The sequence below is a fragment of the Lichtheimia ornata genome (assembly GCF_029851405.1).
Source record: "Lichtheimia ornata isolate CBS 291.66 chromosome Unknown scaffold00123, whole genome shotgun sequence".
Lineage (NCBI taxonomy): Eukaryota > Fungi > Mucoromycota > Mucoromycetes > Mucorales > Lichtheimiaceae > Lichtheimia > Lichtheimia ornata.
The window spans coordinates 20792-35175 of NW_026695443.1; the positions used below are offsets into that span (position 1 = coordinate 20792).

The 14384-nt window shown below is 43.6% G+C and overlaps 6 protein-coding genes across 6 annotated transcripts; 3 read left to right on the top strand and 3 right to left on the bottom strand.

Moving 5' to 3' along the window:
• Positions 1–38: 38 nt before the first annotated feature.
• O0I10_012366 (uncharacterized protein) lies at positions 39–1073 on the bottom strand (the record flags this gene model as incomplete). Its single annotated transcript, XM_058492298.1, has 1 exon — positions 39–1073. The coding sequence occupies one exon, from the start codon at positions 1071–1073 to the stop codon at positions 39–41; it is 1035 nt and encodes a 344-aa protein (XP_058336936.1).
• A 227-nt stretch (positions 1074–1300) lies between these two features.
• On the bottom strand, positions 1301–2655 carry O0I10_012367 (uncharacterized protein; the record flags this gene model as incomplete). The annotated part of the gene is made up of 7 exons (XM_058492299.1): positions 1301–1441; positions 1517–1728; positions 1791–2017; positions 2088–2278; positions 2372–2466; positions 2540–2568; positions 2630–2655. The coding sequence occupies 7 exons, from the start codon at positions 2653–2655 to the stop codon at positions 1301–1303; spliced, it is 921 nt and encodes a 306-aa protein (XP_058336937.1).
• Positions 2656–3513: 858 nt separating this feature from the next.
• O0I10_012368 (uncharacterized protein) lies at positions 3514–8023 on the top strand (the record flags this gene model as incomplete). Its single annotated transcript, XM_058492300.1, has 17 exons — positions 3514–3574; positions 3635–3849; positions 3910–4299; positions 4357–4796; positions 4854–4962; positions 5013–5323; positions 5379–5553; positions 5610–5720; positions 5772–5837; positions 5890–6075; positions 6135–6527; positions 6581–6710; positions 6772–6929; positions 6986–7145; positions 7206–7330; positions 7389–7918; positions 7987–8023. The coding sequence occupies 17 exons, from the start codon at positions 3514–3516 to the stop codon at positions 8021–8023; spliced, it is 3597 nt and encodes a 1198-aa protein (XP_058336938.1).
• A 395-nt stretch (positions 8024–8418) lies between these two features.
• O0I10_012369 (uncharacterized protein) lies at positions 8419–9837 on the top strand (the record flags this gene model as incomplete). Its single annotated transcript, XM_058492301.1, has 7 exons — positions 8419–8536; positions 8594–8847; positions 8915–9031; positions 9096–9193; positions 9265–9400; positions 9467–9623; positions 9686–9837. The coding sequence occupies 7 exons, from the start codon at positions 8419–8421 to the stop codon at positions 9835–9837; spliced, it is 1032 nt and encodes a 343-aa protein (XP_058336939.1).
• Positions 9838–10131: 294 nt separating this feature from the next.
• O0I10_012370 (uncharacterized protein) lies at positions 10132–10903 on the bottom strand (the record flags this gene model as incomplete). The annotated part of the gene is made up of 2 exons (XM_058492302.1): positions 10132–10675; positions 10731–10903. 2 exons carry the CDS (start codon positions 10901–10903, stop codon positions 10132–10134), a joined length of 717 nt encoding a protein of 238 aa, XP_058336940.1.
• A 2069-nt stretch (positions 10904–12972) lies between these two features.
• On the top strand, positions 12973–14173 carry O0I10_012371 (uncharacterized protein; the record flags this gene model as incomplete). The annotated part of the gene is made up of 9 exons (XM_058492303.1): positions 12973–13036; positions 13158–13182; positions 13240–13298; positions 13363–13423; positions 13486–13513; positions 13573–13638; positions 13716–13838; positions 13908–14001; positions 14055–14173. The coding sequence occupies 9 exons, from the start codon at positions 12973–12975 to the stop codon at positions 14171–14173; spliced, it is 639 nt and encodes a 212-aa protein (XP_058336941.1).
• Between the last annotated feature and the right edge of the window lie 211 nt (positions 14174–14384).

Below are 14384 nucleotides of genomic sequence, written 5' to 3' on the forward strand. Positions count from 1 at the left end.
AGATTGGGTAACGCTACAAACAAGTGTGGTAATGGATTTCAATGGGAAGAAGTAGTAGAAGAGGATGATGCGGTAGAAGTGGATTGTTGTTGTGATGGTGCCGATAATGATTGTGGTGGTTGTGGTGATTGTTGTCGTTGTGGCGGAGGTGTGGATGGGCTACGTGATGGCTGCTGCTGCTGATGATGATTGTTGTCATTATCATCTTCTTCGATTTCATCTTCTTCAAATTGGTGTTGTGGCATGGATCCAAGTTCTGGAACATAATTCTCTTCGCACCAAATAAGAAATTCATCATAAGTCTTGATACATCCTTGACGTGATAAGCGTTGAAACGCTTTGAGTTCTGCACTGAAGCGGCGTTTTTGGTTTGAGAACCAGTAAGTGATTTTGCGGGACATGAGGCCTGTGTCTTGTTCAATCCGACGACGTTCATGCTTGCTAAGCTTTCGACCTTGACCATACACTTCAAAGAAAACACGCTTGAGATAGGTGGTGGTATCTTCATCGTAAGATGTCTCTGTACGTCGACGTGTGGTGCGTTTACGAAGTAACTTTGGGGCTTGTTGCTGAGTCGATACACGTTGTGGCCAAATCAGTTGAGTGCTATTGCTGCTGCTATTGCTATTGCTGATATCTTCGTCATCATCCATCTTTCGAACTTTGCTAGGACGACGTGGGCTTGGCAACGCTACTATGGTTTCTACTGGAGACGGTGGCCGTGGAAACGTTGATGATGACGACGACGACGCCGCTTTAGATAGGTGCATAGTAGTAGTAGATGACTGATCAATACGTCGTTTTTGCTGGTCTTGGTTGACAACTGTGGATGACGTTGGTGATGATGCTGATTTCTTATCCTCTTCATTCTGCTCCTCCTCCTTTGTATCGCGAGGATAATCCTCTGTTGAGTCCTTGACAATAGTTCTTATACGTGGAGTAGGGCGTGGAGACTCTTCTTGGGGATCCTCCCCTCCGGTTTCTTGCATGCAATCGCTCCCATGTCGCACGGCTGAAATCATGGCACGATTAGAACGCACTCTGGCAAGCGGAGCAGATGTATCCATCGTCATTAAAGATTGCAGTTGAAGGGATGAGCTGAAAGGAGGTTCTTGGGAGAAAAGGAAAAAGAGGTGGAAAATAAGTACAAGTCGGGAACAAAGCTCACACAAGAAAACCCCACTGACGACAATCTGGTCGTTGACAACAATTGCGGATCATGAATCGGCTCTTTGTCTTCTTATCTTTTTCTCTTTTACGTGTGTACAAATGACTAGTTTACAACAACAATAAAGAATGTTTATTCTTCAAATTCTTCATCAAAAACCTTGGTTCCCCAATCAGGCGTGATAAAGCGTTTGCCATGTGTCTTGTGAAGATCATTGATTTGATCCATCTCTTCTTTGGTCAAATCAATCAAATCAGCATTTGCCTTGACACGCTATTAAAGATATCATTAATGTCATTGTATGTTGGGATGGGTAGTGGTGGGGGGGGGGGGTGGAAATCAACTTACTTCAGCCTTGACACTCTTTGGCAACACACTTGAGCGGGTATAACCCCATGAGAGAATGATTTGGGCAGGAGACTTGTTACGAGCAGCAGCAATCTTATTGATCGTTTCATCCTGCAACAAAGTCGAATTAACGGATCCCAATGGGGAGTAAGCAGTACAATGGATACCCTTGGAGGCGCAGTAGTCAAGCAATTTCTGTTGAGGAAGGTAGGCTACACAAAGAACCCATATATGAGTGACCCCATGGTTCCTTTTAACATCATGATCCACTTACGATGCAACTCAATCTGATTCACAGCAGGAACAACCTTGGCAGTCTTTAAGAGCTCTTCCAAAATGGGAATGGAATAATTGGACACACCAATGGCCTTGACTTTGCCAGTATCAAGTAGCTTTTCCATGGCTGCCCATGTTTCAGAAGGTTTGACATTATCGAGATCGCGCGTACCATCAGCACGACGAGGAATGGCGACACCAGGTTCGGGATTCAAAGCAACAGGCCTTGAGTATTATGTGTGCGTGAGTCCTTGTTCAATCTTCCATCCATTCATCCATCACCATCACAGCTTACCAATGAGCCAAGTATAAATCAATGTATCCAATGTTGAGCTTATCAAATGAGATTTGGAAACCTTCGGCAACCCTGTCGGTACGGAAAAAGGTGGGCCACAATTTGGTGGTGACAAAGATGTCCTTGCGATCCAATCCCAACTCGGCACAAGCATCACGAATACCACGTCCCACATCTTCTTCATTGCCATACTTTAATGATGATGAGTACATGAATGTATACACCCCACTCTCTTACAAGAGAGGTTGCTTCAGGGGTAAACAACAAACAACAATCATACTTACGCCAAATGCAGTGTCAATGTGGCGATAGCCAGCTTGAATTGCAGTTTTGACTGCAGCATAAACTTCTTCACCAGGTGCCTGCCAGGTGCCGAGACCTAGATTATGCCAAATCAATACCTTATGCATAATAAAGCACAGGCCGATGAACGAAAACAAGAGCCGACTTACCAATAGCGGGGATCGATGCACCGGTGTTGCTGCATAGAGCAACTCTTTTAGTCATCGAGTCATTCAAGAACAAGAGGTACACACACTTACAGCTTGTAAACCTTGTTGAGAGCCATTGTGAACAAAGAAAAGAAGAGAGAAACAAAGAAGGTGGTGCCTTATTCACACGAGATGCCCTAAATATCCAAGTGGCCCGGGGAATTTTGGTCATCCGTAGATTTTTTATTCTCCACTTTTTAGGTGTGACAGATCTATGTATGTAAGCGGTCTTGCTTGTAGCAAGATAGGCACTAATGGGTTCAAGATCGATACAGAAATCGGGGCGTTTGGTCCATCATCCAAAAATCGGGATTTACAATGAGGAAGTCCCTTTGCCTATATATCGATCACATACATGCGTATCATAGAAAGGTAGAACAATGACCCTATATGAAGCTAGAATCTTTTTTGATTGCTAATCCAAGCAAATTGTACCCATTATCTATGAAGGCATACGATACAGCAGCTTTTGAATTGCCACAGTCGTCAATGTGCTCTTTGTATTACAAACAAAGGAACGTAGCAGCTATAGACCATGCTCATACGAACTATGGCTTTATTAAATTTGTAATCATGACTACGGGTTGTGTCTATGCTTTGTTGATAAGGTGCTCAAAGTTGTCAAAAGAAATCTCGAGGAGTTCTCTATATGATGCCAGCCAATGTATGGTTTCTTCCTTGCCTTTATTAAAGGAACGTGTATGTGCATGGACTCAAAGCCATCGAATTTACTATGTCACTCCATCTAGGGGCTCATGTGCGGTAAGGGTCGATTGAGGTCGATAATGAAGGATAGGGTTGCTATCCATCCAAAGGCAGCATGTGATCTTGCTGGATGTGGGGCGGCATCAAGTCTGTGCCAAAACCAAGATACTTGAGTGACCGGCGGAAGCTGGGCACACATATATCACCTTGTTCACACATCTCTTTCAGCCATGCCTACCAAATCGGATCTCCGAGAAGCCAATCGATTGGCATGGGAGCGAGGCAAAAGCGGTACGCATTGTCATGCCTTGCTTGAAACGCAACAAACGGTCTCGCTGACATGTTGACTAGATCCGTCGCAGTACAAGAATCTCGACAGCAACATTAAAAAGAATACAGCCTTCATCAAAAAGTGCAAAGCATCCCTTGCAGCCGATTCGACGCAGCAGCTCTTGAATGATATCAAAAAGTTGAGCCTTGAAAAGTATATTTCCGAGGTCGTAGGTGGTGTATTGGATGGTATGCTCAAGTGCAAGTCGAGTGCAGACGCGGCAGCATGTGTCGAGGTAGGTCGTCGTTGTCGTGGCAACCAACCAACATCCCTATGCTCATCATCATTATCGTAGGTCGTTTCCGCCCTTCATCAACGATTTCCTGATACATTCACCCTCTTATTGACACATCACCTTGCGAGAGCCATGCAACCTCCTTCAAAGCAACATTTGGCATCTTTGCCCCAGGAACAACGTGATAAGGAAGAATCGACTCGCATTTCAAGACAACGCACCTATCTACGCATCATTGTTGAATTGTGGTTGGCGGGTGTGATCCGTAACGTGCAGGATGGTGTATCCTCGTTGGCATCCACCAATTTGGAAGGTGTCGAGTCTCAAGGTGATGGCGTCGCTGGCTTTGTGGGTTCATCTTCATCATCCTCCAAACGTCCCCAAAAGAAAGAATCTGAAAAACAGCCTAGTGGTCAAGAAAACTTTGTGTACACTATCTTGAAGGGCTTGGTATGTATTGTACATGGATGTATCTTAGCATTGGGTAATTGATACCTCGTTTTATAGTTATTGACGGATATGGATCAACATGTCAACCTTCCATTGGCAGCTTCCTTTTTGAAGAATTATGGCCAAGAAGTACTCGGCATCACTTCTAGAAAGCAGCGTGCTGCTCAACAACAACAAAAAGAGGAGGATGAGGAAAATGAATCATCACAACAACAACAACAACAGCCTGAAGCAGCAACACCCGTGACAGCAGGAAGCAGTACGACTGAAGGCAGTGAATACGTGACACCAGAACAACGTGCTGCACTCAAGCGATTGTTTGTTGACTATTATCACAGTGTGGAGAAGCACCTTGTCAAGGAGCACAAACATATCAAACGCCTTGACAGCCGCAATCGTGAGACGTTGTTTACGCGTGGAGAGCTTTCAGAAGAAACCAAGCAGAATCATGAAAAGATGACCAAGGTGTATGAAAAGTTGTTGAACAATACGCAAACGTGAGTCAATGGATCGATATGGATGAACCTTATTGGGAAGCTAATGTTGATTAAAAGGTTGGCTGATGCTTTGGACTTGGAAATGCCTGAATTGCCAGAGGATGAAGGTGTCACACGCGTATCCATTGTCAGTGCAGGTTCAGCACATGCATTTGCAGATGCAAAGGTAAAAATTGTCACATAAGGGGATGATCGAGTTATTCATGTGACATGTAGGATATGTTGGCAAGTGGGATTTGGGAAGATGAGGATGCACGCAAGTTTTATGAGGATCTTCCGGACCTTCAAGTCCTTGTTCCTGGTGTCTTTTTGGAATCAAATCCACCTAAAAAGGCCGATGAATCCAAAGAGGAAGAGGAGACTGAACAAAAACAAGTTGACAATGAGACACCAGCTGCTCCAGAAACGGAGGAAAAGGTCAATGAGGAACAACAGGAAGCACCATCTCCACCAGCCCCTCAAACACCAGCCGATGATAATGATGAGCCGGATGTGGATCCTTCCGAGTTGATGGAAAATGCCCTAAAGTAAGTACTCTTTTTCAATATCAAGGGGTTATATATATTGACGAGGGTGGATTAGGACTGTGGATGAAGATGACGATACCAATGCTGCACCTGCTAAGCCTACCCAATTGGCACAACTTGATGCTTTGCTTGCACGTCTACCCACTCTTGGTAATCGCGATTTGATCGATGCGGCTGCTGTTGAATTTTGCTACATCAATTCTAAAGCTGCTCGTAAGCGGTTGGTCAAGGTAAGATACCCTTCTAGTACATTACCGAGATAGGTTATTCATCATGGATCATTTAGGCGTTGCTAAGTGTGCCACGACAACGTGTCGATCTCTTGCCTTACTATGCTCGCTTTATTGCCATCTTGAGCCGCTACTTTACTGATATCAGTGACACGGTGCTAGCAGCTGTAAGTGAACCGAAAAGGATAGGGAATCAATGCATGCTGACTTTTTGATAGCTGGACCATGAATTCAAGGGCTTGCAAAGAAAAAAGACACAAGACTTGCTTGAATCACGTGTTAAGGTGTGTATGCATGCATCATCCTTTGAGAGCAATGTATTAATGTCTTGTATAGAATATCCGGTTTTTGGGCGAGTTGACCAAGTTTCGCGTGACACCAGCACATACCATTTTCCACGTGTTCAAGGTTGCCTTGGATGACTTTACGAATCAAAACATTGATATCGTTTGCAATTTGCTCGAGACGTGTGGTCGTTTCTTGTTAAAGTCTGCCGATACGGGTGTACGCATGAGCAACATGGTAAGTTCGTAGATCATTGAGGGTGGTAGTACATGTTACTCATATCGTATCTACATTAGTTGGATGTTGTGATGCGAAAAAAGAACGTGCAGCATCTCGACAACCGCCAAGCCTTGATGATTGAGAATGCTTATTACCAAGCCAATCCTCCTGAACGATCCGCCATTGTGGAAAAGGAGCGTTCACCTATGGAGTTGTATATCCGAAAGTTGATTTACGGCGATTTGACAAAGAAATCTTTGGACAAGATTCTCAAACAATTGCGCAAGCTTCATTGGGAGGATGCCAGTATCTTCAAGTTGATGGTCAAGGTCTTCCAAAAGGTGTGGAAGGTCAAGTACAGCAATATCCATTTGCTTGCCATTTTGGCCAGTGGTTTGCATCGATACCATTCCGATTTTGGTGTCCAAGTGGTGGACGGTGTCATTGAAGAAATTCGAGCGGGTTTGGAGGTAAGAAAAAAATACAGCCTGTCAATGTGGATACTTATATTCCATATGTATAGCAAAACATCTTCAAGCATAACCAGCGTCGTATTGCTGTAGTCAAGTACCTTGGCGAACTTTACAATTATCGCATGATTGATTCCCCTTTGATTTTCGACACCTTGTATACCATCATCACTTTTGGCCATGGTAAGAAACAAAAAGAAACAAACGCCAAGTGGAGATATATATATTGAACAATGGATCATAGAATTTGGTCGACCTGCTCGGGAACGGTTCTGTTCTATTGATGCACCCAATGACTTTTTCCGCATTCGCTTGTGTTGCACGCTCCTCGACACTTGTGGCATGTGCTTTGATCGCGGTAGCTCGAAGCGTAAATTAGACAACTTTTTGGTCTTTTTCCAGGTAAGCTTGATGAATGCATGATGGTGATAGGTAACTTATACTTGCTGCTATTGTAGATGTATATCTTTACCAAGGCCAAACCTCCCATGGATGTCGACTTTATGGTGAGCGATACCTTTGAAATGCTTCGGCCTCAAATGCACATTCTTGCTTCATATGAAGAGGCCAATGAAGCTGTGGATCGCATGTTATTGGAACAACTCAAATCCGTGCAAGGTATATATATTGAGGAAAATGGTTTATTGATTCGTGTATATTAATGAGGAGTGGATTTAGGCACGGATGGCAAGGTTCAAGAAGATGGTTTCGAAAGCGAGTCTGAATCAACGAGTGATGAGGCAGAGGAAGAAGAGAACGTGGATGAGGAAAAGGAAGAGGATGAGGAAGAGAGTGCTGATGAGGTAAGTCCAATGAGCCTATGATCTAGTAAAACGAATATCTCACAATCACCCTGTATAGACTGAGAAGAATGGTGCTATGGGTGAACCTGAGGAAGATGTGGTTGTACGCAAGACACAGCAAATCTCCAAGGAAGAAGAGGAAGAATTTGAGCGTGAATTTAGTCGCATGATGAGTGAGAGTTTGGAATCACGCAAGTTTGAAAAGAAGTCTGCCGTATTGGATGTGCCAATTCCTATGAATCTACGTGGTGCTCAGGATCGCCGTACAGCTGCTGCTCAAGAAAAGGATGTACCACAGGACAAGATGGCATTTACATTGTTGACCAAAAAGGGCAATCGACAACAAGCACGCACCATGGAAGTGCCATCTGATTCAGTATTGGCTGTGACAACACGTAGCAAGCAAGAAGCTGAGCGCGAGGAACAACAGCAATTGAAAAAGTTGGTGCTCAATTATGAAGAACGAGAAGAAGCTGCAGCACGTCAAGCGGCATTGGAAGAACGGCAACGTTTACGTGGCAACTTCAGAGGACGCAAAGTACTTCACATGGGCGGTGGTGGTGGCCATGCCTATACATCAGGACCAACGTAAGTTGAAAAAAAATGACAACTTGGATGAGAGACATTGATACTAACAAAGGGAGTACTATTAGTAGTAGTGGTAATCCAAGCACCAACACCAGACGGCGATAAACAAGAGAACAGCTTTTTGTGTGTGTATGTGTGTTTCACATGTATATACATAACACACGGACTAGCGTGAACAAGAGAGAGCGAGAGAGAAGAGTAAGACACAAAACACAAGAGCTTGGTCGTGATTACAAGCAAATTGAACCATTCGTTCCCCTCCTCCTTTCTCCTCATCTCACTCATCAAGGTTGATCTCTTCTATTCGATGCAATTAGTAGCTGAAGTTTCTAAGCAAATAAAGACACACATCCATTTTGGAAGGGTACATAGCATTTGATGCCATGGTTACACACACCGACTGACAACAAAAATGCAAGATTTTTTTTTTACCCTTCAATGCAAGTATCGGGGTGCGGGCGCGTTTGTTGGCAACTCTTTGTTTCTTTGTTTCTCTTTTCATGTCTGACAAGCCTATTGAACTCCAAATCCTCGAGCAATTGGATTCCATTTACTCCAAGGAGAATCTCGCCAAGAATGCCTTCTTCAAGGAAATGACCGAGCAAGATCCTGAGCATTGCAAGTTCTGTCTTTGATCGTCCCATGTTGTTGTAGGAAGCTGACTTTTGAGTGTAGGGGTCAGCCTGAAAAGGTTTAGCGTTATCAAGCAATTCAAAGGCCTTGTCCAAGGCAATATCGACTTGTTGATCCAAGCTGCTGAACAATCCAATGGTCGTTTTGAAGTCAACGAGGACAAGACCAAGCTTCGTAAAGTGCCCGGTGCTCAAGATGAAGTGGCCGAGACCGACAAAGAGAATGAAGGGGCTTCCAAGCCCGATGAAAAGGTGTTGGACTATTGGCGTCAACAGAATTTACGTTCCATTTATGCTGTAAGGAAACAAAAAGATGCGGGTTTTAGGGATGGGAGAGATATTCATGGAAGATGGTCCCGAATAGAAAGGATTTCCTGAATCGCTCGATGAATCCGGTTATACTGCATTGTCCAACTTTTTCAAGGAACAAGGTCGTGTATTGACACTCAAGATGCGAAAGGATGACGATAAAAAGTTCAAGGTAGGTTGTAAAACACACCTATCATATCATTGAGAGGGGAAACGGCTCTTATACAGAATCTTAGGGCAGCGTCTTTGTGGAATTCGATAGCCCTGATACCGTCAAGGAAGTTCTCGAAAAGAAATTAGAATACGAGGGCCAACCATTGACCATGATGTTAAAGTAGGTTGTTGAAAATCGCCCCCCCCCATAGCTAGGATGGGTGGATACTTATCTATCCCTTTTTCATATAGGCAAGACTACATTGATATGAAGGCCAAGGAAAAGTTCCAAGGCGTCGATTTCCAACATTCAAATGATAAGAAGAGGAGAAACAACTTTATGATCCAATATGAAGGAGCGGGTGATATGGGCTTTAGAGACATTAGGGTAAGTAGGGATGACCTTTTTTTTTCTCCAACCAAGCCCTCTGATCCCATTTTTATGATCATTTAGGAATTGATCTCGAAAAAGACACCTGTTGGCACTGTTGAAAAGCTCTCTGAACCAGGCACGGGTGTACTTGAGTTGAAGGAAATGACCCCAGATGCATTCCTTGAGTTGCTTGGACCCGAGCGCAAGTTAGAGGGCTTAACGTTCAAGTTGGCTGATAGTAAGTTTGCGATATGGGGATGGGATGAATGGGGTTTATTCATATCGTATTGTGTGTTGTAGTGGAAGCTCGTGAAGTCATGAAGAAATCCTTCCAGCAAAAGCGTGAGCGTGGATTCAAGGGTGGCCGCGGTGGTGGCCGTGGCCGTGGTGGTCGTGGTGGTGGTCGTGGTGGCGGACATGGTCGTCCTCAAAAGAAGCAACGTACAGATTAGATCCCAAAAATGACGCATTTTGTTTTACTTTTTTTTGCATTCATCAACTCGATAAAAAGCATTACTCATCATTACATGGCACTCCGAGAAATGAGATACATCGGCATATGAGTGGGAATAGATATGGCATAAAAAACATGAGAATGCAAACAAAGGGGATGATGAAGGTAGATTCGGCTTTGGACGGGTAAGACACCGTGTGCATGAATTGAATGGAATAACGATGCAAGGAAAAAAAGACGAGCCATAATGCAGTAGTAGCTGCAGAAAATCACAAGGGGATCCCTTAACGACCTAACCAAAACTTTTTAAAGCGTGCCTATGTAATGCTAGATTGGATGTCGTAGGAAAGCTTGATGATGATGATGATGGGATGTGCTTGTCATGATGATGCTTCAATGGTGAATGGATAAGCGGTGATGATTCAATGGCTGGTTCTAATGTACGTGGTGGTGGTGTAGCAGAAAATAGGCTGCTATTCCGATAAAGTGATGGTGGTGGTGGCGACAAGGGTGGTGATGGTAAAGGAGGACTACATGGCCGATAAACCGTATATAATGCATCCGAACAAATAAATGCATGTTTTAAAGGTACAGGGGCCATGATCATTTTGTGAATGGTAGTTCCCCTCGTGTGAATGCTGCTGGTGGATTCCGGAGATGATGAAGGGTATGGATATGGATGATGTTGTTTCCGACGTGATCTTGGTGCCATATGAGTGCGGTAATGTTGCATCATGTTATCTTGCCGAGAGAACCGGGAAGGACAACCTGGATACAAGCAATGGAAGTTTCTCTCGCCTGTGTGGATACGCTTGTGTCGTGAAAGATGACTACTACTTGGCATAATACCGATAAGAGATCATTTAGCTTTTATCCAAATTTGGATCTTACCTTGTGGTGAAGCTCTTATTGCATCCAGGGTTGTTGCAATGGTAACGACGCTTTCCAACATGGATGGTTGCGTATGAATGGTGGTGGATGGGTTCAGGAATGTCGTTGAGAAGACTAACATGTCTACCTTGTGCATCAATAACAGATAAAGCAGCCAAATGAGGTGAACGCATAGTAGTAAAGATAGATCGATCGATCGAAAAGTCAACAATGCTTTCCACAAGGCTGAGAATAGGTTGCCTTTTTATATGTCAAGAGCGATGATGATGAAGAAGAAAAGGGAGATACTACATATACGTCCACAATGCAGATTCTTTTCGGCAGGATAAGCAATTCCTTCAACATTGAGAAAACGTGGCTGCATGCATTGCATATTTTTGCATGTCAAGAGATCAAAATGGACTCGTTGTTTATTTATTACCATCATCACGCAATGATGATGTGTTGAGGAGGAGGTAAGGAAAAAAAGACATGTGCTAGGCACATTGCAATCATGGGCTGTCAATAACGCCGTAGCTTGCATATTGAAATAGTTTGACTTGGGCTATTTGCAGCAGCAGCATACATACATCGGTGATCCACCATGTCATTTTGCCACATGACGCGTCTATCAATGTTGCGTCTGGGCCGGTCTGTGCACCCCATCCAGAATGCATCTTTTTACACCTTATTCAGGTACAAGCGTGAAATGCAATTCTTCATATAACCATGAGCCAACCTTTGAATCATCGTACTTGCCTCGCAACAAGGACTCCAAAAATGTAAAAGCCTTGCACTTGATGCAATCCTTCTAATAGGCATACCCTTTTTTTTCCCTTGTTGTTTCTTTACAAGGCGAATCATAGACAAACATGCATGTGCTCTAAACCTCCTATGCAGTTTATAGATTGACTTGTCTTCTGTTCCCCTGATCCCTGAAAAAGATTGGGTGCCCCAGCATTTGCATTTTTCACCAACACATGGTTTTGATGATGATCTTGCCATGCTGATACCATCTCCCGTTCTCCGTGTCATTATCCTTTTTGCACACAACCCTTGTTTCAATATCATAATAGGATACACAAATGCGGCTTTTAATACCCTACTATGGCACTAGTCATTGTTGATACATATATTGAAGAAGAGGAAAGGACATTGTTGTTGGTGGGCATGTGGTATGTGGAAACAAGCATACTCTATAATTGAACCTCCTTGATTTTGATCGACTAGCTGCTGCTGTGATAATAGATTTATGCAGCCCAGCAAAACTTTATATTCGGTTGACGGACATAAACACCGCAGGGCTCTCTATAGTACTTGTACTCTCTCTCTTTTCTTTATTGTTGGTTGACTTTCTAACGGCCTCCCATGCTTTGCTTCCGTGATATTATCATTTTGACTACGCATATCTAATCAATTAAAACGCATGCAAATACGAATGTATGTGTTGCTTGTTGGCTGAGATCTTGCGTGTTGTTCCCTACTACCACTACTACTTGTACTTTCAACTTGCTTGTTCCATGATCGCATTATCGGCCATCGAGCGATCCCCAAAAACATGCGATCTTTACATTGGATTAAGCTTTGTAGAGCTCCCGAGAAAAATGCAGGGTGTTATCGAGCGTTCAATCGGGAACTCTATGCATCATCATTAAAAGATAAGAAACCATGATCGTGGACCCTGCTCTTTTTGGAGCAAGTCAACCTCGTTGATGGTGAAAGATCATATGCTGGAAAGCAAAGAGTAGAAATGATAAAGACCCAGATGATTTTGTTTCCCCCGTGATATGTCGCGTGTAAGAGAGGGAGAGTATGTGTGTGCAATAGGATCGTGCACAGACGCTGACGGTGGTGGTGGAGGTCATGGTACATTTTTTTGATCATTATTATTATTATTATTATCCTCCAAGGTGAATGGATGTGAGCGTAGTAGGATAAAAGACAAGGAGATGCTATGCAAGTCAATTTCTGCCATCATGTCATGTTGTGCTGTATGGCTCAGTGTTCTCCCTTTCTGTTTAAAATGTGGTTGGATTTGCAACAAACATACAACAACGGGTGGTGGTGGATGGTGGTTGTAGTGGTAGGCAACAGCAACTCCGAATGGCCTCCACCACCAGCTAGTAGCATAGGATGACGTTGATTGAGGTGACACAAGCGCTGTATCCAGCACAGCAGCAGCAGCGGCAGCAGACATCCGCTATCACGCTGTGTTCTTTACTCTCTACTACCCTACTTTTTTCTCCTACACTCATCGACCAACATGGCTACTAGACCATCCCCACAACAAGCTCCACAGACATACCAGTTCAAACTCGTACTTTTAGGCAAGTAAAACACAATGGTCGCATCTCGCCATCTCTCTCTCTTTTTTTCCCTTCTTGGCACACACACACACACACACGCACACAAAAAGTCCCTGACTCTTGGCTCTTTTATTTCATATAGGCGAATCTGCTGTTGGCAAGTCAAGGTATTTCTTATTGTATAGGGCATTCATTCATTCGACTCATAATGGACACTCGTTTAGTCTGGTGATGCGATTTGTCAAGGACCATTTCGACGAATACAGAGAAAGTACTATTGGAGGTATGCAAAAAGTGGTATACATGCGTTATCAATGGCTCTTTTTCTCATACACGATGTATCTTAGCTGCATTTTTGGCACAAACTATTTCGTTGGATGACAATACAACTGTAAAGTTCGAGATTTGGTAAGGATGCCCACTTTATATATATACACCATCGTATGCTGACGAGGAGGGGGGTTATCTAGGGACACGGCGGGCCAAGAACGTTACAAGGTAATTCCCGCCAAATATTCATGTCACGAGATTATCATGCTAACACATGGCTTTTACAGAGTTTGGCTCCCATGTACTATCGTAATGCAAACTGTGCAGTCGTTGTCTATGATATCACACAAGCCGTAAGTCATCGTGTCAAAGAGAGAAAGAGTCCCACTTTGTCAACTCATCAGGTGTATGTGTGTGTGGGATATTGTAGTCTTCATTGGAAAAGGCCAAGGCATGGGTGAATGAACTTCAACGTCAAGCCGATCCCAATATTGTCATTGCTTTGGCTGGTAACAAGTGTGATTTGGAAAGTCGACGAGCCATCAAGACGGAGGTATACATACATATATTTATGAAACACATACACGACATCCCAGGCTGATGAGACTTTTTGTGATTATAGGAGGCACAAGAATATGCTGATGAACTTGGACTTTTGTTTATGGAGACATCCGCCAAGACCGCTCAGAACGTTCACGAGCTTTTCACCGCCATAGGTATATATAAAAAAGGGATCAATGCGAGAGATGGTAATTGACCTTTTTTATAGCCAAACGCATGCCGTTGGATCAACTTGCAGATAGTACACGTGGCCGGAACCGAGGTTTGAATGCTCGTGGTGGCGTCGACTTGAACCGACCTGCTAATCCCAATGGATGTGCTTGTTAAGACACCTAAATACATCTTGTCCAATATCTCGTGAATTCCCTTTTTTTTCTTTTCTTTTCTTTCTTTCTTTCTCTCTCTCTTTTCTTTCTTTGACCACCCCTTTATTCGATATTGTCATTGTGCTAGCAACAGCATGCTCAAACCTTTCCCATCTACAATACCTCATTCTGCGCGCACACACACTCACACGTAAGGCCCTTCCACAGTAATG